Here is a 26,812-nt window from a genome sequence, read left to right as displayed (position 1 = left end):
AATTGTATTACATGTACACGTGACCAATTTACTTTGACTGCATAGGCACAAACGCAAACTCACACCCACATACACACAGGCACAAGCTATACATAGTTAACCTGGAATCCAGTTGCTATCAGATTTACAGATAAACTCACTGTCAGATTTATAGGCAAAATGTAAACTATAGGATTTTCATTAGGGTTCAGCCAAAGATGCTTATGTCATAATAATAATAACAAGTCAAGGTTTGACCTGTGTCAGGCACCAAGTGCTTACTTCACGCTAGTCTATTTTCTAAATTCCTTGACATTGTTTCTCATTTAACTGTATACGGTAACAATATTTTTGTCCCCACTTTCTAGCTATAGAAATTGATGTTAAGGAATCTGTACCCAAAGTCACACAGTTGGTAAGTAGCAAAACTGAAGTTTATCCTCAAGTAGTCTGGTGGCCAAAGTCTAGGCTCTTAACTATGATGTTAAACTGCTTCTCTGGTTTTAATTATATTTCTTCTTTATAATATCTTCCCATTGCTCTATAAATAGGACATGTTACTTCTGTTTTAAGGAAACCTAGGCATAGAGTGGTTACATGCCCAAAGCCACCAATATGAGTTTAGATAGAGCCTAGGTCTAATTTTAAATTGATGTTTTTCTACAGTATCATCCTTCTGTAACTCCAAATAGCATTAAAAAAATTTTGGAAGCTCCACAGAGAGAGAGAATCCAAGTTAAATTATGTAGCAATCACTGTCTTTCTGATGCTCAATTAAGATTTTATTGCTCCATAACATGAGCATAGCTACATAAACTTTTTCACCTCGTCTGACCCTAGATTTTTAGAACTTGTTGAGATAATTACAGAAATCTCAAGTCTAATGGACCTACAGTAATAATCCTTAGTTGGCTCTCCCCAAATCAGTGAAATTCTTCAGCTTTACCTCATAGCCCATTTAAATGAATGGCTCACAGCCAAGAGAGGACATTCAATAATTTTCCAGTAGGGATTCCTCCAAAATTCACAACCAAAAACATTCTGTTAACAAATGGAAGCCCTGAAACTGTGTTACAGTTAACTTAAAGTGCCGTAAGTCTAAAAATAAATTTTCTTTTTCAAGTCCAATTTGCATTTTAAATCCAAATTGGATTTAAAAAGTGTCTTCGCTGGCAAAAAGCTATTAGAGATTATACTGCAATTTAAATACAATATATTACTTAAAATAAGTTATCAAGGCTGTGTGTTGATTATAATGTTAATGAATAATAATGTTCCTTTTTTAAGGAAAGATATAGAAGGTTATGAAAAGGCTACACTGTTCCCTAAGTAACTCTCATCAGTTAGATCCCAAGCTTCCTGGACACTGGTGGATGTTTCTGAAGAGGAAGCAATGAAATTACATACCCATGTTTCTCCCATTTAAACATTTTGCAATTTTGGATCACGCTGTTGAACAGAAATGATCAGTCCGACTTCAGTAATATGTAATTACTGAGAGTAACTCAAAACATTCTGCCTTTGCATCAATTTTGGTTAGGGCGTGATACAAAAAGATCACAGCAAAAGGATTAGCTGGGTCACTGGTGCTGTAGAATGCTACCTCAAGCGAAGTCAAAATTGTAAAAACAAAACCAAAACCAAAAAACTCTTTGGGCTTCCTTGGTGACGCAGTGGTTGAGAGTCCGCCTGCTGATGCAGGGGACACGGGTTCGTGCCCCGGTCAGGGAAGATCCCACATGCCGCGGAGCGGCTGGGCCCGTGAGCCATGGTCGCTGAGCCTGCGCGTCCGGAGCCTGCGCTCCGCAACGGGAGAGGCCACGGCAGTGAGAGGCCCGCGTACCACAAACAAAACAAAACAACAAAAAAAAAACTCTTCTTCAGTGGGCATTATGAAATTTAGTATGTATTAACAAACTAGGCATTTAGTTGACACAAGGTGGTATTAGGCTCCACATGTTTATATTTTTTTAATGAATACATATCTCTGTTCTATTATAGAAGATCCAGAGGGTTATGCTAAATCATTTGTCTTCTCCAAAAAGATTTTTTTCCTTGTGGACCATGAAAAGACTCTGAAAGTTTTCATTTCATTTCAACAACTATTTTTGAGTACCCCGACATGTCTGACACTATTGGGATCTGAATATATGTCATGGCGAATAAACAGATATAATCCCTGCCCTCACAGAATTTGCAGGGCTTCATCTGACACAAGACTGTTTCTTTCATGATGCATATGAAGTCCTATAATGTAACTATATCTAGAAATGAAGGGTTGTTATGCTCTATTCTCATTTCCAATTCCTGAACTTATGTAGTATTCAGTTGACAAGCAAAGCTCCTATTTTATGTAACTTAGAGGTAAGGAGTCACTTGCAGTGTGTGTCTATAAATAAGCTCATTATGCGTGTATGTATGAGCTGACCAGGAGTCTGAATGAGCGTACTATGAGTGAAGCAACCTGGGATAGAGGAACCTTCGAGGATGATGGTCAAACCCCAGCAGCACTTAGCCAAATAGAGACATTCAAGGGAAGGCGAGCACAGGGCCTATTAAAGGAGAGCAGAGATGAGTTACTGAGAAGGAAGAAGCTCTGAGAGAACTGGAATTGGAAAAGAAAGGCCAGACTAGTGGAGATTTTGGCTGCAAGGAGCTGGAAATGCTTACCTGAGTAGGATATTAGTTGAAAAATCTCCCTGAAACAGGAAAATAGTGGGAAAGAGAAATGCATACAGAAACGGTTTCCCTGTGGACCCAGTTCTAGCTTAGGAGGGTAGAATTAACTAGGTAAATTAAACCACCAAGGAAGAGAGTAATTGACTTTACTGCTAGCAAAGGAGATAGATCAGACAGAAGAGTTTGACAGGGAGAAACAGAACTGAGAAATCTGATTTACATATGTGGGACAAAGCCCGAATGAGACCACTTCTTTGCTGCTGTATTTGTGTATCAGGTGCCCTAACAAACACCATGCCTAGACAACATTGGTTTTGTGACCAAGATAAGGAACCTGACAGAATAAATATAAAAAATAAATTAAATATTCATGTATGCAACCAATATTTATTGACAACTTATTATGTGCCATGCACCTTGCTAGCTGCTGGAAACAGACTGATAAGTAAGGTAGAAATAGTTATTACAGGGGGCAAAACTAGACATTGCACAACTAACTACAAGTGAGACATGAGTTATGGGTAAGCATATAGGATGTGCTGGGAGCAAAACAGTTAGCTAGGCAAAGATGGAAGAGGGAAGGCATTTCATTCCTTCATTCATTCAACAGATATGTGAGTCAGGAACAGAGTTGTGGTCCAGGCAAAGAAGGTGAGTGACAGCCTTGATAAAAGAGGCAACCGAAAGAGGACTGGAGTGTAGAGCGGCTCTCTGTGAGTGTGGAAAGGTAGGCCATTCTCAGACGGAAGGGTACAGGATGGATAAAGAATGAAGAGCTAGATCCCCAGGGCCTCAGCATCCCAGGAGGAACCCTACCTGTCTCTGATTGGTGGAAAGAGACCTGTGGGAACTAATAGTCAGGGGCTTGGCCTTTGTCACCCTGTCCAGGTTAGGAAAGAGATCTGATCATGGGAAGAAAGATTTACTATTGCTGAGCTTGCAGGAAACAGCCAGCCTTGTCCTAGAAGTCCTTATCTTGGGCATCTAATAGAAGCAGACCCTTTCATCCTCAATCTATCTGTATGGCTGGTCAAAAAGTTCCAAATCATCTCTTCAACACATGCCCTGGCCAAGTCAACTTAGGCTTTCAGGAGCCCTAGCTTGGACAAGGTCTCCCCATGAATCTAGACAGAGTTCTCATGGATTGCAGATGTTAAGCTGCCGGATGACCTCTTCTGTAAGGTTCATACATCATGGCATCATTTGTATGACTGTATGGCTAGGTGAGAGATGGAGCCTTAGACCAACAACCATGAAATAAGTTATCAGTATGAGATGTGCAGTTTCTAAGAAATAATTCAAAGTATAATTCCAGGTAATCCACAGATAAATAAACAATGATAATTATAGGTACACCCTTACCCACAGCAACGATTCTAATTCCAACACCTTGCACAATGACTAGTTCATAATAGACACTCCAAAAGAATCCTTCATTGTCAATTAAGTCTTCTGTTAGGAAATTATCACCACCTGTTATTTAAAAGCCATACTTTTACTTTATCAGATCTTAAAATATTTTGATACTGGTTTCTTTTGCCTGTTACTACACTCAAATAAAAATGGCTTTTATTGTTCTTTTAAAGTTGGATAGGCAGTATCTGAAAAATTTTGAACTTTCAACACTTAGTTAGATTTTCTTATATTTAAATAAAACAAGAGAAAGAACTGATTCCTCCCTCCTTAAGGTTTTAAAATTAATAGGTGTGGTTGGCTGATGGTTGAGGGAAAAGCCGGATCCTTGGCTTTCTGTGTTGGCATACAACATTAGTGAGTTGTTTCTTCTTCAGCAAATGAAGAAACATTTTTCTTCCATATAAAATGTGTGTCATGTACATAAACTGGGCTCAGATAGAAGTAGTCTGAGCCGATCCAGTGAGACTGAATCCTATTTTAGATAGACCACAAGGAATCAGCAACAGAGGAAGTTCCTGGCTCAGAGCAATGGAGAGAAGCTACACAGGGACAAGGAACAGCAGGCAGCTGTGATGAGGGAGCTGTACCCAGCAGACAGTGTGGTGATCCAAGAAAGTTCTTCAGGCAAAAGGCAATGAGGTTAAGAACTAAGCTGGGTTTCAGTCCCAGAAGATGGGGAAGAAAAAGCAGAGACTCAATTTCCATAGCTAGGGAATGAGCCAGCAGTGAGGTCCCAGGGGACAAGGTAGGAACCCACTCACTAGAGCTGGGGTCAGAGGCAGCTCACCAGACGTGAGACTGACTGGAGATGGAACCAGAGTTGCTGACCTTGTTCTTAGTAAGGGCCTGGGCCTGCAATGGGGCTGATCCTGCAACAAGGGCCTTCATGGAACTTAACCAGTTTGTCAGCTTTGCAGATCCTCCCACTTCTTTTCTTTGTTTTAATTTTATTACATAGTTGTTGAAATACATTATGTAAAGTTTCATAGCATCTATAGCTGCTAACTTATATTCTCTTTTAAAGATTCATATTTGCATGGATACAAGTTTAAGGGGACTTTCAAGGTTTCACTTGTGCCATTTCTTCTCAACACATTATCACTGCCTTGCTACAGAATATTATATACACAGGGCTTTGAGAGATATTCTGTTCAGTTAATGACTTTTCATATATTGCTTTTTTATTTGATTCACTTAAATATAATTAAATTATTTCTCTGAACAAATACAATTATTAACACTTTGTTTCTTGGCTTCTAAGTTAGTGAAATCATTAATTGCTATATACATGTGTTCAGGGGTAATGAATTCATTTTGGCTTCAGACTGGCAGAGGTATCAGAAACATCCTAATTTCACTCAATCAATTTCATTATACCAGAAAATTAAGCCCCTAGATTTTACAAAAACTTTCTTTTCTGGAAGTATTTTTAAATAACTACTAGATCCTCAAGCATATCTTATTATAAGTCTTTAATGATTTGGGCGTTCTTTAAATAAGAATTTCTTTGAAGTTCAAGAAAGCCTTGATTAACAAAGGGAACTACTTAAAAGATATGGCCTAAGCCATCTTCACCATTTTATAGTTGGCTTGCTTGTTTTTGCTTTAAGCATCAAGCACAAAGAAACAGATGCACTGCTAGCTACTGGTTACCTGCTAATTGATTTCAGTTTGACTTCCTAATCCTTTAGTCTGTGCTGTGGACCAAACCCCTCTGTATTAGTTTCAAGCTAAGGTACCTACTGTCAGACTTCTCTGGATTGAAAAGTTTTTTTTAAAGAACATGTGGGGCTTCCCTGGTGGCGCAGTGGTTGAGAGTCCGCCTGCCGATGTAGGGGACACGGGTTCGTGCCCCGGTCCAGGGAGAACCCACATGCTGCGGAGCGGCTGGGCCCGTGAGTCATGGCCGCTGAGCCTGCGCGTCCGGAGCCTGTGCTCCGCAACGGGAGAGGCCACAACAGTGAGAGGCCCGCGTACCGCAAAAAAAAAAAAAAAAAAAAAAAGAACATGTGGTATCTGAAATGTGATAATTCCGTTTGGACATTTTTTTCTTTTAATTTTGAAGGAAGATCGTGCCTCTGAAAAATGTTTAAACAAACATTTTGTTTTGAGATAAGAACTCACTGATTCACTTTGAGTTTTTATCTAGGTTGGTGAAACAATAAATAAAAATGAATTCATGAGTAATTCTAATTCCATCAAACGGAGTTCCCGCACAACATGCAAGACAGGCAGCCCTCCAGTGTCACCTTTTACGGGCTGCTGTTGATTCACTGGAGTGATATTATCACATATGACAACAAAGAAGTCGAAAACCCTACCCCGTGTGGACTAATTTCTAGATCGGGTGGCACATACTATGATTCTAGAATCTGACTCTTGTCAGCAAACATTTCCCTCCATTCAGAAGGGTATCTCCTACAAACCTACCTCTAGAGAATGAAAGAAAGGGAAGCTCTCTCTCCCTCAGCACTCCGCACACTGAAAAACAAAACCACTCTTCTTCTATCACTCTCTGAAGTCTCCAAATCATTCCTCTCCACTGTGTTTATTTAGGCTTCTGCCAGCTGACCATCCCCACCCACCTCATCTACTTTATCTCTGTCATCCACTAACTTCCTAGACATTCAACTTTGTTTATGAAAGACTCAACACCTCGCTCAGTCTTCCCTTCCACAAATGTTCTACCATCTTCCCAAGTAACATCAGGGACTATGTGGACAATCTCTGCTACTCTCTGGCTTAAGAATTTCTTAACCTTAGAAACTCTCATGACCTTCACCTCCATTCCATATCTGTACCTGCATTTTCATGGTCCTAATGTTGTTATCACCAAGAATAGTTCTACCTTTGAAATCTTTAACTTGAGTAACCTACACTTGGGCCTTCCCATCCTTAGAAGTTCTTTCATTTCTTTATTGCCTCTGCACCTGCTCTTCTACTTTACTGAGAATTCTCACTTCATGCTCACTCTGTTCTTCCTTTGCCTTTCTTTCACTTTCTATCCAGCCTACATCCTGTGGTGTCATCATTTAAACCATCAACTCAGCAAAGTATTTCATTTCCTCGCCCCTGCACAGGAGCCTACCCTGAATCTTCCCAGCTGCCTACCTTTTCCCTTCCAACTCTAGGCTAAGATATTTAAGAATGTTTTTTTGCAGATTTATTGATTGACTTTTTTATTGCAAGCTCCTTATGAGCAGGGACTTTGTGTTGTTCACTTCTGCATCTGCAGCAACTAGAACAGTACTCAATAAATATCTGTGGAAGATATTACCTGTGATGCTGGGAAAACCCCATAACTTCCTGGTTTAATGCCATTTCAAATTATGGCCTTCAGCTTCAACAGGGCCATCAATTCTGTGCACAGCCTTTCTACGTGGTCCTGCTTAGTCTTCCCTTCCACTCCATACACTGGCCCTTTCCAGCCTTCAATACCCTTACTTCCTCTTACACAGAGAAAACTGAAGTAACTGGATGAGCCACATGGCTTCCCATCCTTCTCAGCCTCTAACCGTACTTGCATGCACACTATCATTGCTGCTTTTCCCCTGGTAAGAGAGGAAGAGGGGGTCCTCCTCTGTTTAAGAGTGGTCCTACCATCTTTTCTCTGGATATATCCTCTCTTACATCCCCAGGAACAAGATCCATCAACTTTCCCATCTTCAATGGAATCTTCAACCTCTTCCTTTCTGCCTTCATTTCTTGTCCTACTCAACCTCTCAGCTGCATTTAACTCCAGTGATCAGACTCTGATTTTTAACGTACCCTCTAACTTTTGCTTCAGTGATTTTACACTTTACTGATTTTCCTTGTACCTCCCTGGCTCCTCCTCTTCAGTTTCTTTTTAAAAATCTCCATTCCTTCCTGGGAAATCTCAACCACCTCTCCCCTATGCTGAAGACTCCTGAATCCTTATCTCCAACCTTGACTTTCCTGAGCTTCGCCATACAGAAGACTCACCAGTATCTCAAATCTACACTGCCTCAAAGGGACCTTTTCGCTGCATGGGCCCCAGCCTATTATCCAACCAGCTCTTCCTCCGTGTTCCCTGGCTCAGTGACTGGCAACACTTACCACCTAGTTTCTCAAGCCAGAAACTTGAGTTACATTTCACTCACTTCTTTTTCACAACCTCACATATTTACATAAACACTATGCCTTAAAAATTCTACCTCCTAAGTATTTCTCAAATCCATCTATTCTCTCCACCCTGTTACCATCAAATCCAGGCAACCCTTAGCTCTCATCCAGATTAAGTGCGCAGTAGCCCAATTCCTTGCCCAGAATCGTTCTTTAGGTACAGTCAGTGATCCTTCTCAACAATTCTGATCAAGTCATGTTTCACTGAAAACCCTTCCTTCTGTAACTTCCCATTGCTATTAGGAAGACTCAAACACTTTACCACAGACTACAAGATTCAGTTTCTGCCTATCTCTTGTGCCAGCACTCAAACACCCTTCTCACCCCCACTCTCACATCCACATTCATGCCCGCTGTGACTCAGCCCTATAGCCATTCTTCCAGTTCTTCAACCTTGCTAAGCTCTCCCTCATCCCTGGGACCTGGAAATCGTATTCCCTTGTGTGGGTAAATCTTTGTCTCCACTTCACCAAGTCTGCGCTAGCCAGCAGGCAAGCTTGAATACATTCCACCTCTGCTTAAAATCCTTTAGATGCACCCCATAACATATTTATTCATTTTCTATAGACTTGAAGAGGAATTATAACGCAGTGCATTTCACATTACACTCCAGCCATCATGAACCACTTGCAGATCCTACACCCACCCAGCCTTTGCATGCATCTTGCATCCAGCCTGTGCACATGCTGCCCTCCGCTCCACTGGCCTGGCAACCTCTGAGTGGCCTTCTGAACTAGCAGGTGACATTTGCTCTTGTGAATGCTTTCCTGGCCCTGTTCATTACAATCACTCTAGCTGCCAGTCTATAATGACTGATGTGGTTTAGGCGCCCTGTTCTCAGAGTGCCTGTAGCACTGCTTCTCTCTGCCTTAGCACTTACCCAAACCGTATGGTAATTTTGTTTATTGGTCTGTCATGCTGACCAGACTGTCACTTTCCTGAGGGCAGGGTTTATCTTAGTTCATACTCCCAGTGTCTAGAAAAGTGCTCAACGTTTAGAAGGTGCACAATTAATGATTTTGAGAAATATAAAAAAATGACCGAATGAATAGATGAATGGATGAGGAAAGACATTGTTCTGAAGTCTCTATGAAAACATCCGTGCCCGCATTCTACTGGGGAAATTCAGGGGGACAGTCCAGGTTCAGCTTCTCCATTATTAGTAGAAAAACAGGCCTAGTGACTTAGTTTTTACTGAGCGGCAGTCTGAAATCGCACCTGTTAAATCAACCAGTTGGTTAACATATACCTTCTTTTAAAAATGTAAATGTAAATGTAAATGTAAATGTAAATGTCCAGGGAATTCCTACATATCTTAATGTCAATTTATTTACTTAAATTCCTTTCCCCCAACACTTATCAGAGACCACTCCACTGAAGGAATTGGAACTCTGTGTGTCAGAGAGGAGGGAGGTCTGGCATGGGTATATTTTAAAAGCTTCCCCAATTATCCTAATAAGCAGCCACAGTTGAGAATCACGAGTCTTCAGCACTTTTCAAACTTTACTGTGCACTCTCCTCTCCTGGGGACTTGACTAAAAATGCAGCTGCAGATTCAATAGGTCTGAGGTGGGGCCTGAGAATTTGCATTTTTGCAAGTTCCCAGCTGATGCTGATGGTACAGTGGACCACGCTTTGAATAGCAAGAATCTAGTTATTCTCCTCTTACCACAGGCCTCTGGCTTATTTACTTTTAGGGGTTAATCATTGGTGAGGGAAGGGCTGACAGTGAATGTCTGCAAGGGTGACCACAGAATAGCTACGTGTTCAAATCAAGTTGTGCTTGACTGGCTTTACAGAAAACAAACAAAAAAAAGCATTTTGCTTTACAGGCAACATGGATCCAAGTGCCCATTTCTGATTGTGTTCATTTTACAGTTCATTCACAGGCTGAACTGTCACTCCCTGTGCTAACATAGAGCACAGTAGTCAAGGAAAATGTTAATAAGAGATGACACATTTTTACCCGAGACTATCTAAAATGTACTACTCTCTCTCTCTCTCTCTCTCTCTCCCTCCACCCCCTCCACTCTCTCTATTTTTGGCTACACCTTCCACTTAAAAAATATATTGACTGCCTTCTTTTGATTCTCACTAAATAGCTTTTTTTTTCTCAATAAATAGCTTTAAATAGTGCATCTGTAAACTTTCATGAAAGAACACATTAAATGGGATATATCTGTGCATTATACCTGTGGTGCATCTCCTTGAAGGATGCATAACATGAAATGGGCTGTCATTAATCTTTACTGTTTCTCTGTAAAATAAGACACTTTTAATTTCAATTTTGTATGTAAGGAAAATGAAATGCAGAGAGCTAAACTGACAATTAAGATCGCATACTAACAACACAGAATGTGGCCTGAACTTACATCTTAGTTCTACTATGCTGTTGGCTTAGTGGAAAAAGAAGCTGTAATCTTTCAAAAGATTGTGCCTTAATTATTCATAACACTTGCAACTCTTTGAAATAAAGTTTACTATTTAACAGCCTTGCTCCTGCACGTATCTATTGTTGGAATTTATCTATATTCTAGTCATCTTATTATTAACATACATTGTTCATAAAAGAATTCAAAGTGGCCTTACAGGGATACAGGAAATAAAATCAAATACATTAGCTGAGAAAGAAAGAGGAGGGCAGGAATAATGCTAATGAATCAAATGTATACAAAGATTATAATTATAGGTTAAAAACAAATCTCTTGACACACTAGTAGTCAAGGTGAAAAGGGAAACATTTCATAGAACCCTTATGAAAAACCAACACATTTTCCCAGAAGCATGATTATCCCCAGTAACCACTTTGTGGCAGACCCAGTATTCTGCCTTTGACTGAGAGATGATGGGTCCACCTGGCCCTACCATACCACATATATCTCTCACTTCCTCTGAAAGTGAAACTCCAGCACATGCAAACAATGCTTCCAATGTCTAATTCCGAAATAATTTCAACTTCCTAGTTGATTTACAATTTCCATAGACTTTTCATCAATATAACATGAATATGATCAAATAATAGGTACTCACTCAAACTGAGAAGCTTAAGTTATTTAGTGATTTGGTAGGCATTGAAAACTACACATAATCACTTTGAATTGTGGAAATAGGAATCAACGGACTCAACATTTAATTACAATAACAAGCGTAAGATCAAAACAGAAGATAATTACTTACAAATGGACCCTGGAGAGATGGGAAAAAAGGGATAAGGGTGATTTTGTTGCTTTTTATCCGCATACCATAAAATTCACACAATGACTTTTTTTTTTTTTTTTTTTTTTTGCGGTACGCGGGCCTCTCACTGTTGTGGCCTCTCCCGTTGCGGAGCACAGGCTCTGGACGCGCAGGCTGAGTGGCCATGGCTCACGGGCCCAGCTGCCCCGCGGCACGTGGGATCTTCCCGGACCGGGGCACAAACCCGTGTCCCCTACATCGGCAGGCGGACTCTCAACCACTGCACCACCAGGGAAGCCCCACACAATGACTTTTAATACATTTATACAGCTGTGCAATGATCACCACAATCCAATTTAGAAAAATTCCATCACCCCAAAAGGTTTCCTTGTGCCCATTTGCAGGAATCCCTGCTCCACTCCCAGGCCCTAGGCAATAGCTATTCTACTTTCTGCCTCTATAGTATATTTTGTCTTTTCTGTAAATTCATATAAATGAAATTATATAATATGCAGGTTTTATTATTATCTGACTTATTTTACTTAGTATAACATTCTTGAGGTTCCTTATTGTTGCATGTATCATAGTTTGTTCCTTTTTGATGTTGTGTAGTATTCCCATTTATAGCCATACCATATTTTGTTTATTCACCTATTGATGGGTATTTGGGTTGTTTCCATGTTTTGGCTACTATGAATAATGCTGTAATTTAAAAATCACATGAAATCCTTTTGAGGACATGTATTTTCATTTTTCTTAGGTAAATACCAAGGAGTGAAATTGTTGGGTTGTATGGAAAGTGTATGTTTAATTTTCCACATAAACTGCCAAATGTTTTCCAAAATGGTTTTTGTATATCGCATTGGGATGTACTGAAATATTTTACATTCCCACCAGCTATGTATGACAGTTCTAATCTCCACATCCTCACCAACACTTGGTATTGTCTATCTTTTTTATTATAGCTCTTCTAGTGGGTATGGGGTGAGGGTGTTTTGAACAAAGAGAATTTATTCCAGTTTTCAGTCAGTCAGAAATCGGATCAAAACCACCACCCCCCACCCCAGAATTTCTTTTTCTGAATGATCTCAGAGAACAAAAATTTTCAAGATTCAAGTGCTTGTGTAACTTTCCCCTTACAGACTTTTTAACTCTTTATTTTTCAATTCCCCTTTAAAAATCTATCAATATTATTAACTGGAGCTTCATATTATATCAAAAGCTTATTGGAAAGCACCTTGCTACACCATGGATTTTGGTGAGCAGGACAAAGCAAGACACTTCAACTGCAGAGGGATCTTCCCATATTTCTCACTCTACAATGTTGAACATAAAGCTGGGGTCCTCACCCCACCCCCCCGCAAGCTAGAGTTTATATCCACTCCTTTACACACAGGTGATGTTTGCAGCTGTAAAATAAACCTTAAGATTCCAAATAAGCTTATCAGGCATTGCTAATTTTCTTTCCCTTTAACCACTTAGTCCAACTTATCTATGTTTTCAATACCTTGACCTTGCACTAAAAAAAAAAGATGGTGCACTACTGCTTAAAATCTACCCAGAAGGTAAAAAAAAAAAAAAAAAAAAAAAGTTACATATGTGTGTATTTATCACATCACTGACTCCCTTTCTTGGAAAGGATGTGATTGACAGATGCTAATTTTGACTGGAGAATTTCTGAAGCAAGTATTGCTACACAATTGTCAGGAGAATGGTGTCAGGGAAGCCTCCCAAAGCAAATTGCCACATGCCACATTTAAATTAACAAAGGTGTGCTTCAGCAGCCTTTCCACTAAGATGCCGGCTGCGTTCTTATTGCCTGAAGGATTTTTTCAAGCTAAATTACATAATGAAGTAGCCTCATCTCCCACTCTGAAAGGCTGTTACATGCCTGGCAGCCCTCAAGAGTCTGTCTGCGGTCTTTCCTGTACTCATCTAGTTGTGTCATTTTTCTTCGTGGAGGCTTCTGAGGTGTTAACAGGCAAGAAAGGAGGGACCATGGCCCACAGCAATGCAGAGATTCCTTGTTGCTGCCATGAAAAGGCCAGCTGGTAACAAGATACTTCACTTAGGGCACTACCAGGATCTGGTCCTTGAAGAAATGATCAGATATTTGGAAGGTTCATTTACTTCAAGGGTTATAGCTCAAGCCACACAAAAGTGATTATAAATCAGAATATGAGTACATAATCTCATCAAGCTTAACATATCTTTCAAGTGAACAGAATGCCTCCTTTCCCTGTATTAATATTTAAATACTCATCAAAAGTTTGCTTGATGAGTAGAGAATTAAAGTAAAGGGAATGGATAGTTATGAGGAGTTTCATCCAGGTCCTGACGCTCCACAAACCTGTCCCTCAGGGCTGCCACAATTGTGCAGTGTACAACCTGCACAACTGTACAGATGGTCTTGCTCTCTCTTGAGAACTGTATTGCTCATGTATCTTAACTTGGTTTCTCTATCCCCTGGAGAGTTTAGGACTACACTGCTAATGTTTGCCTCTTTAAACCCCTCAATTCCATGTTGTGTTTGATGTACTAAAATCACTGATAAAGCTGATCGCTGTTCTCAATAAGTAGCCTGTTTCTTGGTCAGAGAGATATTCATTCTCCTTCTTAGTCTGTATTTAATTATTTCAACTCTCTGTCATCTTATGTCCTTTAGTTCCAAGTTCTAGCATGAGCGGAGGCAATCTGCTCTCAAATACTGTACGTACAGGCATACAGTATTAAAAGTTTGATAGATTCCTGGTGTCCTTTGAGGCAACAGGGAAAGTTGGTCATGAATATAGGTTCTGGAGTCAGGCTGCCTGGAGTGCAAGCCTAGCTCAAGTTTGTTCATCTGTAAAAGGAATGTATAATGGTACCTACCTCACAAGGTCACTATGAGGATCAAATGTAAACTGCTTACAATGGTGTCAGACACATAAACATTCAGTAAGTGTTAGCTATTATTATTCTATTTTATCTCCTATTTTTACTTTATTATATTCTATTAATATCCTCCTGTATTGTTATACCCCTCTATTAACCTATTTAACATTTCTTCCTTATCATTGTATGTTACATACCTCAATTTAGTAATAAAACACTAGTTTAGCAAGAAACACTGTGTGTGTGTTTTAACTCTTCAAAGACAGCCCCCAAATAAAAGAACTACGGAAGGGTGTATTATTAGTTCCCTATTGCTGCTACAACACATTGCCACAAACGCAGTGACTTAAAACAATACAAATTTATTATCTTATGGCTCTAGGGGTCAACAGGGCTGCATTCCTTCTGGACGCTCTAGGGAAGAACCATTCCTTTCCCTTTCCAGCTTCAAGAGACTGCACACATTCCCTGGCTCATGGCTGTATTACTCCAAACTTGGCTTCCTCTGCTTCTGTTGTTACATTTTTCTCTCTGATTCTGACCCTCCTGTTCCCTTCCCCTTATAAGGACCTTGTGATCACATAAGACCATCCAGATCATTCAGGATAATCTCCCCAATATCCTTAACTTAATAACCACCTTGGCAAAGTAGCTTTGGCCTTATAAGATAACATATTCATAAGATCCAGGGATAGGAAGTGGACATCTTTAGGGAGGCATTATTCTGTCTACCACAAAGGGAAAAGCATTAGATGATCTCTTGAGATTATCTAAGCCAGTGGTACCCAAGTGGAGATGATTCTGCTGCCCCAAGGAGACATTTGTCAACGTCTGGAGATACTTTTTGGTTGTCACAGCTGGGAGAAGGTGCTGATAGTCACCTAGTGGGTAGAGGCCAAGGATGTTGTTAAACATCCTACCATGCACAGAACAGCCCCCTTCCCCATAACAAAGAATTATCCAGCCCAAAATGTCAACAGTGATGAAGCTGAGAAACCCTGATTTAAAGTATATGATTCCTTGAAATCTTACTAAGGTTGCAATGCAATGGAAGCCAGTTTCAGGATTTAGATTTACAGAGACGTTTGAGAAATCACATCCAAGCTCTATAATTCTATGTTTTTAACAATCTTATATAGTAAATAAGAGATGAATAGTATTACTCATACTTTAATAGTAGGGTTTTGAACATTGCCTTAACTTGTTATTTGTTAAGAAGTGTTTGTTTCATTTTAGGTCCAGTGTAATCTTTCAGAGGGATGCATTTCTTATACAGGCAAGTTAATTTAAAGTATGTATTGTAAACAGCATTTTATGTAATTACAAATATTTAAATTTATAGAGGCTCAGATTTAAAGGACCCAACACCAAACAAATTTCAAGCTGATCCACAGCTTTCTGCAATATTTTATTTTTGCCTTGGTGTGGCTTGACCTCCATCCCTTGACTTCAAAGGATCAAAGAGAGAAGTACACTTGCCATGACTTTCCCTTCCATGAGGAGAAAGATTTCAGCTAAAACCAACTTTCACTTGAAATAAGCACCTTGGGTATCAATACCTAACTTTTCCAATTCTCAACAATTTCTGTGCTCAGGTTTGAATTCTCCCAATCTTTTAAAGTAATCTATAGAATTGCTGGTAGGAGACTTTATATTTTTTTCAACATCTTTTATTCCATCTTTCTTTTCTTTCCATCCACTCCACTCTTTCACTCTCTCCCTTTTTTTTCTGTCCAAGATTTCCCCTAGAGTTTTCTTAATCTGAAACAACTTCTAAAAGCAATAGTTATGGTTTCTGTGGCAGAAAATATTTTCTAACCAGTAGAGGATTCTGTGTGTGTGTGTGTGTGTGTGTGTGTGTGTGTGTATGTATGTGTAGGGCATGAAAACTTTATCCATAAGAGTGAGTTTCATCATTTTCCCCCCAGGGAGGAAGAGTAACTACGAATATGAAAGTATTGTAGCAGCTTGTGAACCAACAGAGCAGAATGAAGAAAAACACACAGCTATTCAGCAACCTTGTTTACCACTGAAGTTATTTCTATTGCACACATTTCTCTGCCAAGATATAGTTCTGTGAGGTGCTTTTTACGTTTGGTATGATTTCTAAACTACAATTAAAGGATACAGTTTAAATACATTTTACTGAGTTAAGCCTTGCCAAACAGTATTAAAAAAAGCCAAAGCCATATCTCTAAACATTAAGTCACATGTAAGATTCCAGATTCCAAATGTCATATTGCTCCTTGGGTGGGTACCACTAAAGGAACCTGCTCAGATCTCTGGGGTACAATCACCTGTAGGATTTTACAAAGATATGCCTACCTAGTCAAAGGATCTAGTTTCTTCAAAAATAAAATCCAAGAAAAAAGAGTGAGAGGGAGAAAAATCTGAGAGAACCTACAGATTAAGAGACTTAATAGATGCATCAAGTATACTGAGGACTGAGAAACTTAGAGATAATTAGAGGGCAACACATAAGTGGGAGTTACTCAAAACAGAATAGCATGAGCATATAATAGGGCAGCTGGTAGAGAGAAAGGAGAGATAGGATTTAGGGAGAAGCAAATGGTAACTTTGACAACTTGGGCACATACCAACTCTGGCACAGAGACCCTGGACATCTCCCAGTCAAGGCACCTGTGCAGCCATTCCCCTGAGGAATAAAGAAACTTCTTTTGTTTCTGGGAAGGCCCTTGAATGGGAAAGTTCATGTTATTACACTCAGGAGCAAATGGCTAGTAACCCAATCAGGTCTCCCTCAAGCTACCCACATCATGTCCCAGAGTGTACATGTGGCCAGTGCACTTGAGATGCGGTGGGGGGGAAAAAAGGCAAAAAGCAATACAGAAAAACAAAGAGCACATACATACTAAGGACATTAGACAATAACCTAGAATCCCACAATATTTTCCCATTACTATTTTGCAAAGTTCAGTGAATAACAAAAACCCAGATAAGACAATCCAACAGAAAGTGGTTAAAAATCATTTGGGACAGATTATTTCTTGGAAGAAATGTAGACATCAGAAAGGAAGTTTAGAATCTCTTCTCAAAGGGCATAAATACTGTGTTCATATCCAAGGTGCTATGCCAGCTACCACCTTTCTTCTCCTTGTCAAAATGTTCTTCTTTTTTTCACCACGTTCTAATTGATGTGACTTCTATAGCTCCATACACTTCTCTGTTCCCTTCTCTGACTTTTCTTTTCCTTCTACTCTAATTCTTGATGTCCTCTTAAGTTCAGTTCTTACACTTCTACTTTTAGGAACTCAAATATTCCCAAGGCTTCAGCTATCAGCCCTTGGCTGACAGATCCTAAATTCACTCGATCTCTACTTTCTTACTGTCTATCTCCACTTGGATGTTACCCCTGACTTACACGCAATAGGTCTAAATCCACATTAATCACATCCCTCCCTAAAACAAACTTACCTCATAACTTTGTTATTTCAGTATGAGCTGCCACAGTCTCCCGAGTCCCTTGAGGTTTCAAAGTTGGTGTCATTTTCAAAGTATTCATATCTTTCATTTAGCAAGTCAGTGCTATTAAGCCATCCAATTGTCCCTCAGGTTGTCTCATAGCTCTTTCATCCCACCGCAGGCAGCCCTCCTAAACTCACACCTGGATTACAGAAGCAGCCCCTACCTGCCCTCCCTCCCTAGCTTTTCACTCAATCCACCCAGCCTAGCATTCCCGGAATCATCTTCCAACTTTTGCCTTAACAAGTAATCTGTTCAGGAAAATATCCTTTTCTCTTTTACTACAAAATCAAGGCTAAACATGAATTTTCAAAGCTCTCCATAACATGTCCCTATCTATCATGCCTACATTTTCACTGCTTCTCAACACGATTTATTCCTGTTCTTTCTCCTAGTTTGGAATTCCCTCTTCTGTACCTCCACTTCCAAATCCTAGCCCTGCTTCAAGACCCCTCCCAAATCTAACTTCTCCACCTTGCTTTACAGGACTATATGTCACTCCCTTTTTCATTCTTACCCCTCTAATGATCTGCATTGAGAAATTTAGCACTTAATGATATGATGCATGCCATTTCAAGTGCTGATTTTTTTTCTCCAATTACATGGCAAGCTCCATAAAGCTACAGATATAGTTCTCCATCTCTACCCTACCATATACTCTGGGGTTGAAAGGAGTGAATTCTTTTTTGGAATGAATAAATTAACAAATCTACTACTTAAGTATATTTTGATGTTCTTTGACTATTAAATAATGACCTATAACAAATAAAAACATACACAAAGCAAATATAGAGATCTATTAGCATTTGATTTTTAAATGTTATAAATTAATTGTAAAACTATTAAATTTAAAAACTATCTTCTTACCTGATTTTATGCAGTCTGATGACTTGCAAATACCATCTAGAAAAAGGAACATATATGCATAAATATTTTCAATACACATATTCTTTCTCCCTACCTTTCGTTCTTTTATAAACGGCCAATTAAATAATCAATTCCTTAAAGCAAGAACTAAAACCTAAGTATTATATATCATTGACAGTAGTTAGAAGAAAATATAGAGGAATAAAATAAGCAAATCCTAAATTTAAAATTTTTTAAATGAAGGAAAAAAATGTATTTCTTATATCATCCCTGACCACTAAGCCCTAGGTCTATTAAGTTAAAACATCAGTTGTTTTAGTCTGGTAATCATTTTTTTTCCATTAATGAACCAATCTTTTCTAATCCTTATTGTGAAAAACTTCTAAGGATCAAATTAGACCTCTTAAATTCTTGTAAAGCCGTTTTGAATTTCAATGACACAACAAAAGTTGCCTAATTGAAGTTGGCCATAAAATTGTGAATACTTTCATCAAGTAAAATTATACATTAGAATCTTCATAAAATACAAACAAGTGCATGAAACATACTTGGCAATTAATAACTTACCTCAAGCATAAAAGACATTGTACTTTAGTCAAAGTTAGTTGTTTTGGCATACTGATGTTACATTTTATAAATGAATCTTTATATCACCATCTTTAAGTGTCTCTTTCCTTAACACATTGTTTAATAGATGGGAAAAACCTAAGATGAAGGTTTCACTGTCTTCTGCATGTTTGTGGGCACAGGTGTGTGAGTAACTCACCATCATAGGTTGCATAGAGAGCTATCATTGTCACTGCAATGACGGCAAGGAGCAGGACAAGGACGGAGAGACTGATCTCCAGTGGGGTCCATCGCTGTTTCTTCTTTGGCTTTGGAGTGTTGATATCAGTTATATCCATCTGACTTTCTGACCTGCCCATTACCTAAAGTCTGAAAAAAAAAACACATTAAAAAATATTTTTCAAACTAATCATAATAAATTAATCAATAGATAAAAAGAAGAGATCTATATACAATTTTCTAAATGCTTAATGTGGCTGAATAAAGTAAAAGTTTAACTCATTTTAAATTAGAAATAAAAGTTTTTTGCTGAAAGTCAAAATTTTGATTCTGAAAGCAAAGAGTATATAGTCACATAAGTTAGACAGATCCTGGTCACAATCTTTTGGATTTTTTTGACATATCACTGAAGATCCAAGCAAAATCAGACAAGGAGACTCAGTTAAATACTCACGGAGGATTCCTTCAGCAGTTCATAAGCAAATAACTTCTGTACCATCATTAAGGAAAGTTTTAAAGTTTTAAACTCACCCTTCTGAACTTTAAACTCACCCTTCTGAACAACATCAAAGGTGAATTTTATAGCTTGTTCCACTGGCTTCCTTTATAAGCTTAGATATCAATGACTAATACTTCGAGGTTTTGACTAAGCAATAATTTTAAATATGAATACAGATAAAAACAAAAAGGAACAAACACTTGTAGTAGTTTTTTTTTATCTTAAAAACATCTTTTATTTTACAGTTCAAAATTACAACAACTGCTAATATGGGTATCTATTAACTGGTTAGACAACATTTTGAAAATGGTCACTCACTGGACCAAAAGTCATGGTTTACAATCTGGGATGAAAGGTACTAACTGTAAAGTACTGTTTCTTTGTGCAACTGAAGAAGAAGAAAATATGATTAAAAAAATTAAACCTTGCAGGTCAGGATAACAATTAGGATACTTAACTTGTTTTTAAATTAATAATATTAATACTTCTGCTAATAATAGCTGATATTTATTGAGTACTTCCCATGTGTCACTCACAGTTCTTGGTGCTTTGCATGCACTAATTCACTGAATCTTTGTAAGGCGGATTTGAATATTCCAGTTCTATACCTTAGGATAGTGGGGCACAGAAAAGCCAGGTAACTTGCCCAAAGCTACACAAGTAAGAACACATTTACAATGAACACATTTCAAAGAATACAATTACAAAGAACACATTTTGAAAGAAAATTGCATCATCATACAATGATAGCTACTTTAAACCTTACTGCAGAAGTCTAGGGGGTAAAATTAAGGGGATATTAGCCTAAATATTAGATTTCATTATGTTTCTTTTAGAGGCCTAGTGACTCTTTATCAGACATTCACCGAAGCTTAGAACACACAAGTTCAATTTTTCTGCCTGACTGTAGAAAAGAGCATTGTAAACTAACAGATTAGCTGTTTATAGCTTGATGCAAATTAAGCATATAATTTAGTTCCTAGATGAAGTGACTGCTCAGAGATGCTCTCATAGTTAGAAATCTGTGTTGAATACACATAATTTTCTGAGAGTGTGTTCTGTGGAAACTGAGGCACAGGATAAAGTAGAAACAGATTCTACGTTTGAAGTGTGGTCTGGGTGATCAGGCCATCAGTTATCAGCAGATAACTAGGAATTTAACTTCCCCAGTGAGTTATTAACAAGTGAGCCACAACTGGACTTTAAAGTTCTGGATACAAAGTCTTAAGCATGCTGTCCCCGGGATTACATGAGGCTATAACCAAGGACAGACTATCAAATAAGAATATTTTATTAGACCATGAAAACCATATCTGCTCAATAAAAGTGGGATGTAGTGTACCTGAATGTTAAAATGTTTTAATGGTTATATGACTCATGTTGGCTTAGTCTCACAGCCTCTTTCTTGGGTTATGATATGGAATTGCATTGATAGTAGCCCTTGGATTTTTAATAGGGGAGGTGGGTGGGGAAAGAAAAGATGGAAACACACTTAACGCTTGGACACCATACAGAGAGGTAAACAATAAAGAATAATTTTCCCGCTTCTCCCAGATGAATTCAAGACTGACTTCAAGAACACCTGAATATTAATCACATTTGCTTGAGTATTTCCATTTCCTGAGTATTTCTCCCCCTGCTCTGATAATATTTCAGAAAACAATCTAGAGGAACGTTCTCCTGATATATTATAATATGACCCACTTCTCTTTTTAGTTCTTTCTTAGAAAAAACAGTTAGTTTCTCTAGTAAAATCTAGGGCCAGGAACCAGGACAGCCATGGGTTAAATTGAAGCTGCTTATTGGTGCCACCAGGTTTTCACGATGCAGGAAAACTAGTAGGCAGGTATGTCTTTCTCCCTTCTGGGTTACTTTTCCCTGGGCTCTACTTCTTACCCTTGAGATTGGGGTACTGAGGCAGCTGGGCTCTTAATGGTTCCGCACCTTAGACAGCAGAAATTGTTACAGAGGGAAATGAAGGCAGTGACTGAAGCTGTTTAGTCCTTATACCTGAATCAAAATAATATCATCTTTGAATCACTTGCAAACTATCCATCTGCCCCTCCTATAAACGTCCTGCAAATTTTCTGTCTTTTGCTCCTAAGAGGCACTTTTCAACAGCACTGGCCAAAGTAGAAATGAGGCAAGTTTAACCTCCTAATTAAGTTTGTCATTCATTTCCAGTAATTCCAATTGATTCGCTATTTTCTTTTAAGAAAATAGGGGTCAGAATCTTGAACCTCAGGAAAAAACATATCACCATCCCTCAGATACTTGGATGTCCAATGCAACCACACCCAACCCCATTTTAGAGAGGGGGGAAAGGAGGCAATTATACAAAAGAATACAAAAATTACAAAGTCTATACTTGTAGTCCCATATAAAGCAGGATATGCCCAAACATACCTACATCCTTAAAGTATTCCACCTCAATTGGAGATATGTTGGAAAGTTCAAGCCAAAAAGTAGACACTTCCTCAAGAGAGGATAGAGGATTAGGACATCTACCCTAACAAGAATACTGCAAACTTCAGCTTGACAACATCTCCAAAAGAATAAAAGATTATTTTGCCTAAATAGAAACTGAGCTTCAAAGCAATATACAGCAGCAATTTTTATACCAGTTGAGTGTACACATTACTTTATCACATCGTCAAATCCAAGAACCCAGAGGATAACTGGTTTGTTGAAAAGTCTATAAACCAAAGCAATGTTCATCTTCACAACACATTAGTACATTAACATTTCTGCAAGTCTCTGAGGTTACACTATGCAATTACAGTTTGTATTATGGAAACTGAGGCACAGGAAGCAAGAGAAACAGGTTCCACCTATAATGGAGTATAATCTACAAAAACACTGAATCACTATGCTATACACCTGAAACTAATACAATATTGTAAATCAACTGTACTTCAATTCAAAAAATACAGAGAGAAAGAGGTTCCATATTTAGACGATAGCTGCGGATTTGAGGAGGCACATATGGTAGAGGAATCACCTTCTTGTTTCCCCGGACAAGGGAAACTTGTAGGTGTTTCCCGGATCTGATATACGGAGTTCTGAACGCAAAGCCCCAAACATATTACTCCCATGTACAGTGTTTCTATACAACAAAAGACACAGCATGGAGTCCAAGAAACTGTCGGATAGTTTTTTTTAAAGTGCTGGAAGCCAGCAATAATGCCAGCTAGATGCCTTCATAGCCGGTTTGCGGACTAGCAGCTTCCAAATGCTGTCACTGCAAATCGAGGTACTTCTTTTCAGTTTAATAAAATTACCATTTGCATCGTATATGGGAGAGGAGTAAACTTGATCAAGCGGCTAAAGAGAACAGTTTGGGATTTCCCTGGTGGTGCAGTGGTTAAAAATCCGCCTGCCAATGCAGTGGACAGGGGTTCAAGCCCTGGTCCGGGAAGATCCCACATGCCGCGAAGCAACTAAGCCCGTTCTGTACAACTACTGAGCCTGCGCTCTAGAGCCCTCAAGCCACAACTACTGAGCCCACGAGCCTGTGCTCCACAACAAGAGAAAGCCTGCGCGTAGTAAGCAAGACCCAACTCAGCCAAAAATAAATAAACTTATTTAAAAATAAATAAAGAGAACACTTCAGTTGCAATTACTCTTTTGTTCAAATAATACAAATAGGTTAAGACCGATTAAGGAAACTTTCATCTGCAAAAGAACTCCCACCACCACTCCCACCAACCAACCCTCGAGATTTAAGCACTCTATCAGCATAAATTATGTAAGAGGAAACTAAGGTTTAAAGCAAGATGAAGAGGTAGGATAATGAAAAGATCTTCAGGGTAGGGAAAGTAAAAATAGGCAAGTGAGTTACAAATGAGAAGAAAATCTGACAGGAACCAAAATGAAAACAAACCTTACTTTAAAAAACAAAAAAACAAAAACAAACAAACAAACAGAAACAGTGTCTTTACAGCGGAATGGCAAATTCCCAGCCCCCAAATCAGCCAGGCTGCAGTTTCGTAGCGCTGATCTCAGTAACCGGACGTAACTCTCCGAGGCAGAGGCTGCAGGAAGCTATGGAAATGAACCTGAAGAGTCGACCTGACATCACTTGCAGATCCCTCGTCCAGGTCACCCTCTCTAACCCCACTCCCTCACTCTTCAAGTCTCAGTTGCAGCTTCTTTCCAGGGCACGCCTCCCTCGCCCACGGCCGCGGGGTCCCGGGCGCTCTGATCTCGCCGGACCTGAGCCGCGGACCCTGCTCCGTGCGCCTTCCAGGCAGCCGCTCCGCGCGGCCGCCGCTCCCCTCCGGCTCCCGTCCCAACGGCTCCCACCGCCCCCGGGGGAGATCTCGCGCCCTTTGGACCCATCTCCCCCCAGCTCACAGGTGCCAGCTCGCTTTCTCGGGACTCACCCGTGGGATTCGGGAGAAGTTGGAGGCTGCTGAGCAGACACATCCCGACCAATGAGCGCACGGGTTCTGCGGGCGGCGGGGAGCGCCGCAGCGCGCTGGTCGGTCGGTGCGTCCGCCCAGGCGCGTCCGGAGCAGCGCGGGCTCCTGGCGGCGGGCGGCGGCGCCGAGCCCAGGCCGGACTCCGGGGAGGTTCCGGGCCCGCCTCGGCCCGGGCCCGGAGGCGACTGGGAACCCGGGCATCCCTCGGACCCGCACCCGGAGAGACTCACCGTGGTCTCTCAGCAGATCCCGCGCCGCGAATCGGGCGGCTTCTCCCGCCTGCGCTGGGTCCAGCTTCTCCACTTGCACATCTCCGCGCCCCGCGCGTCTCGGCGCTCTCACCCCCCTCACCCCGCCTCGCCACTGCAGGACCAGCGAGAGGAGCAGTTCCCTGGGTGACCTGAAGGTTTCCTCTAGGTCTCCCAAATCCTGTCACATCCTGTGAGGGGGCCGGGGGTGGGGGTGTGAGAAAGCCCCCCCCACGCCCGTCCCCCACCTCACCCTTCCCCAAAGGGCTTTGCCAAACATTCTTGGAATTACTTAGCTTCGGGGCTTTCAAGAAAATACACGGCCTCTTCGAGATTCTGTAGTGCTGATAAGGGTTCTATTTCTCCCTCTAATGGACCTCAGACAAAAACATTTCGCACACTCTTCCTTCCCCTCTTCCTCGCTCCTTTTCCTCCCTTCAGCGAAGCTTCCTTCCTTTCTCAGTTTTTCTTTATTTTTTTTCTCTCCTTGCTTTGTTTTTATTTCTTTCATTCTTTTCTTGCGCTCCCTCCCTCCTTTTTTCCTTCTCTCCTTCCGTTCCTTTCCCCCCTCCCTTTTGCTTACCCTCTCTTCTCTTTCTTCCCTTCCTTTCTTTTTCTTGGTGATGTCCAGAGATACATTCTGTACTGAAACTCTCCACTCCCATCTTCTGACTCTAGGGAATCGTGTAACGTGAGTACCCGAGGGGCTGGAATGGGGAGTGAGAAAGTCAGAGAAAAATAAGCTCAAGTGTGTCTGCTCTACCCACTAAAATTAGCTATAATGTGTCTGCTGGACCCTTGTCATTTTAATGCAGTCAAGCAGCACACCATTTTCATGTAAGACATGTGATGCCTTTTCAAGGGTGTAAAAAATAAGAAAATACTTTTTGCACAAAGGCGATTCCTTTATAAAAGCTGTTTTTAGCAGCTATAAACTCAGAAGAACTAAACCTCTTCTAATTTTTTTTTTTGCTTCCATGATTTTTGGTTCAAAGAATCAATGCCAAGTATATAAGTAGCTTTAACATTGATCCCCTACACACACACTCACACACACACACACACACACACACACACCCTGGGGAATTCATACGGAAATACAGGTGGGTTTTCCTGAACATGCAATTGCTATTTTTAACATCAAAATGATGCAGTGCTTGAGAGGAGTCCCTTTGCACTGACAAATTTTGCATCCTTTTTATAGTAGAGAAATTTGAAAAGCAAGGAGAAAAAGTGGTACTTGCTAATGAAAGGGTAAATGGAATACAGTGGAGAAACATTAAGAAAAAGTTAAAACAATCATTAAATAATTAGATTAATATAGCAAAATCAAAAATGAAACAGGAGGGAAGGGGGCAGGGCACAACCTTTAAAAGAATGACATAGCCACAGTACATGACGAAAACTAGTGAGAACCAACTGGATCCAAGATGGCAGAAGATTTGACTTTCAGTAGACCTTGAGCCTCATCATATGTTCATTGTAATCCATTAGCATAAGCTAAATGACACACCCACCAGTGCCATGACAGTTTTGAGGTCAACCATAAAAGGTCAAAAAGTGGGCAATGGCCCAATTCCTGGAAATCCCCGCCCCTTCCCCAAAATAGTTGGAATAATCCTACTCATTAGCCTATGAAATTATCCAGCCCATTAAAAACTAACCACCCCATATTTCAAGGCCTCTTGCTTCTTGCCTTCCTAGATGGCCCACACTCTGTCTGTGGAATGTGTTTCCCCCAAGGCTTCTCGCCGTCTGAGATGGCCCACGCTCTGTCTGTGGTGTCTCTAAATAAATCCACTTTTTACCTATCACTTCGTCTCTGAATTCTTTCGCGACAAGGAAAGAACCTTAAATTCACCAGCAACAAAAGTACTCTCCTCATATCTCTATTCTTTACTCTTTCTTGGTGCATGGTGCAGACACTACTTAATCCTTACAGTATTACAGTATGGATGTAATTACCCCACAAATAAGCATAAGGAGCTCTTCTAAGTTAAAACTGCCAGGAATTTGAATCCAGTTCATTTTGACTCAAATTCTGAGTTACTGTTATCCTCACTTTATAGAAAATATTGAAGCATAGAATGGTGATTTACTCAAATTCAATCTGTGAGATATCTAGATTTTCTAACACTCCAGTACTTAATTTTTATTACTTTTCAGCTAAATCACAAAATGTTATTTCAAACTTACATAATTAACAGTAAATTAAAATAAGCTAGAAAAACCTTTTC

General features: G+C 39.9%; 1 protein-coding gene across 1 annotated transcript in view; it reads right to left on the bottom strand.

Annotated features, from left to right (window-relative positions):
- Positions 1-24,661, bottom strand: part of MME (membrane metalloendopeptidase) — a gene marked incomplete at its 3' end in the record, with an annotated part of 98,766 nt that extends 74,105 nt beyond the window's left edge. Inside the window, exons 1-3 of the mRNA XM_079705385.1 lie at positions 24,558-24,661; positions 19,385-19,554; positions 18,619-18,654 (exon numbers count right to left, since the gene is read on the bottom strand). Coding sequence (XP_079561511.1) covers positions 18,619-18,654; positions 19,385-19,544 — 196 coding nt within the window. The 5' untranslated portion in view covers positions 19,545-19,554; positions 24,558-24,661. The remainder of the gene's footprint in view (positions 1-18,618; positions 18,655-19,384; positions 19,555-24,557) is intronic.
- Between the last annotated feature and the right edge of the window lie 2,151 nt (positions 24,662-26,812).

This window comes from Hyperoodon ampullatus (assembly GCF_949752795.1).
Source record: "Hyperoodon ampullatus genome assembly, chromosome: 5".
Classification (NCBI taxonomy): Eukaryota; Metazoa; Chordata; class Mammalia; order Artiodactyla; family Ziphiidae; genus Hyperoodon; species Hyperoodon ampullatus.
Note: the sequence above shows the minus strand (reverse complement) of the source record. Positions and strands in the feature narration are given on the sequence as shown.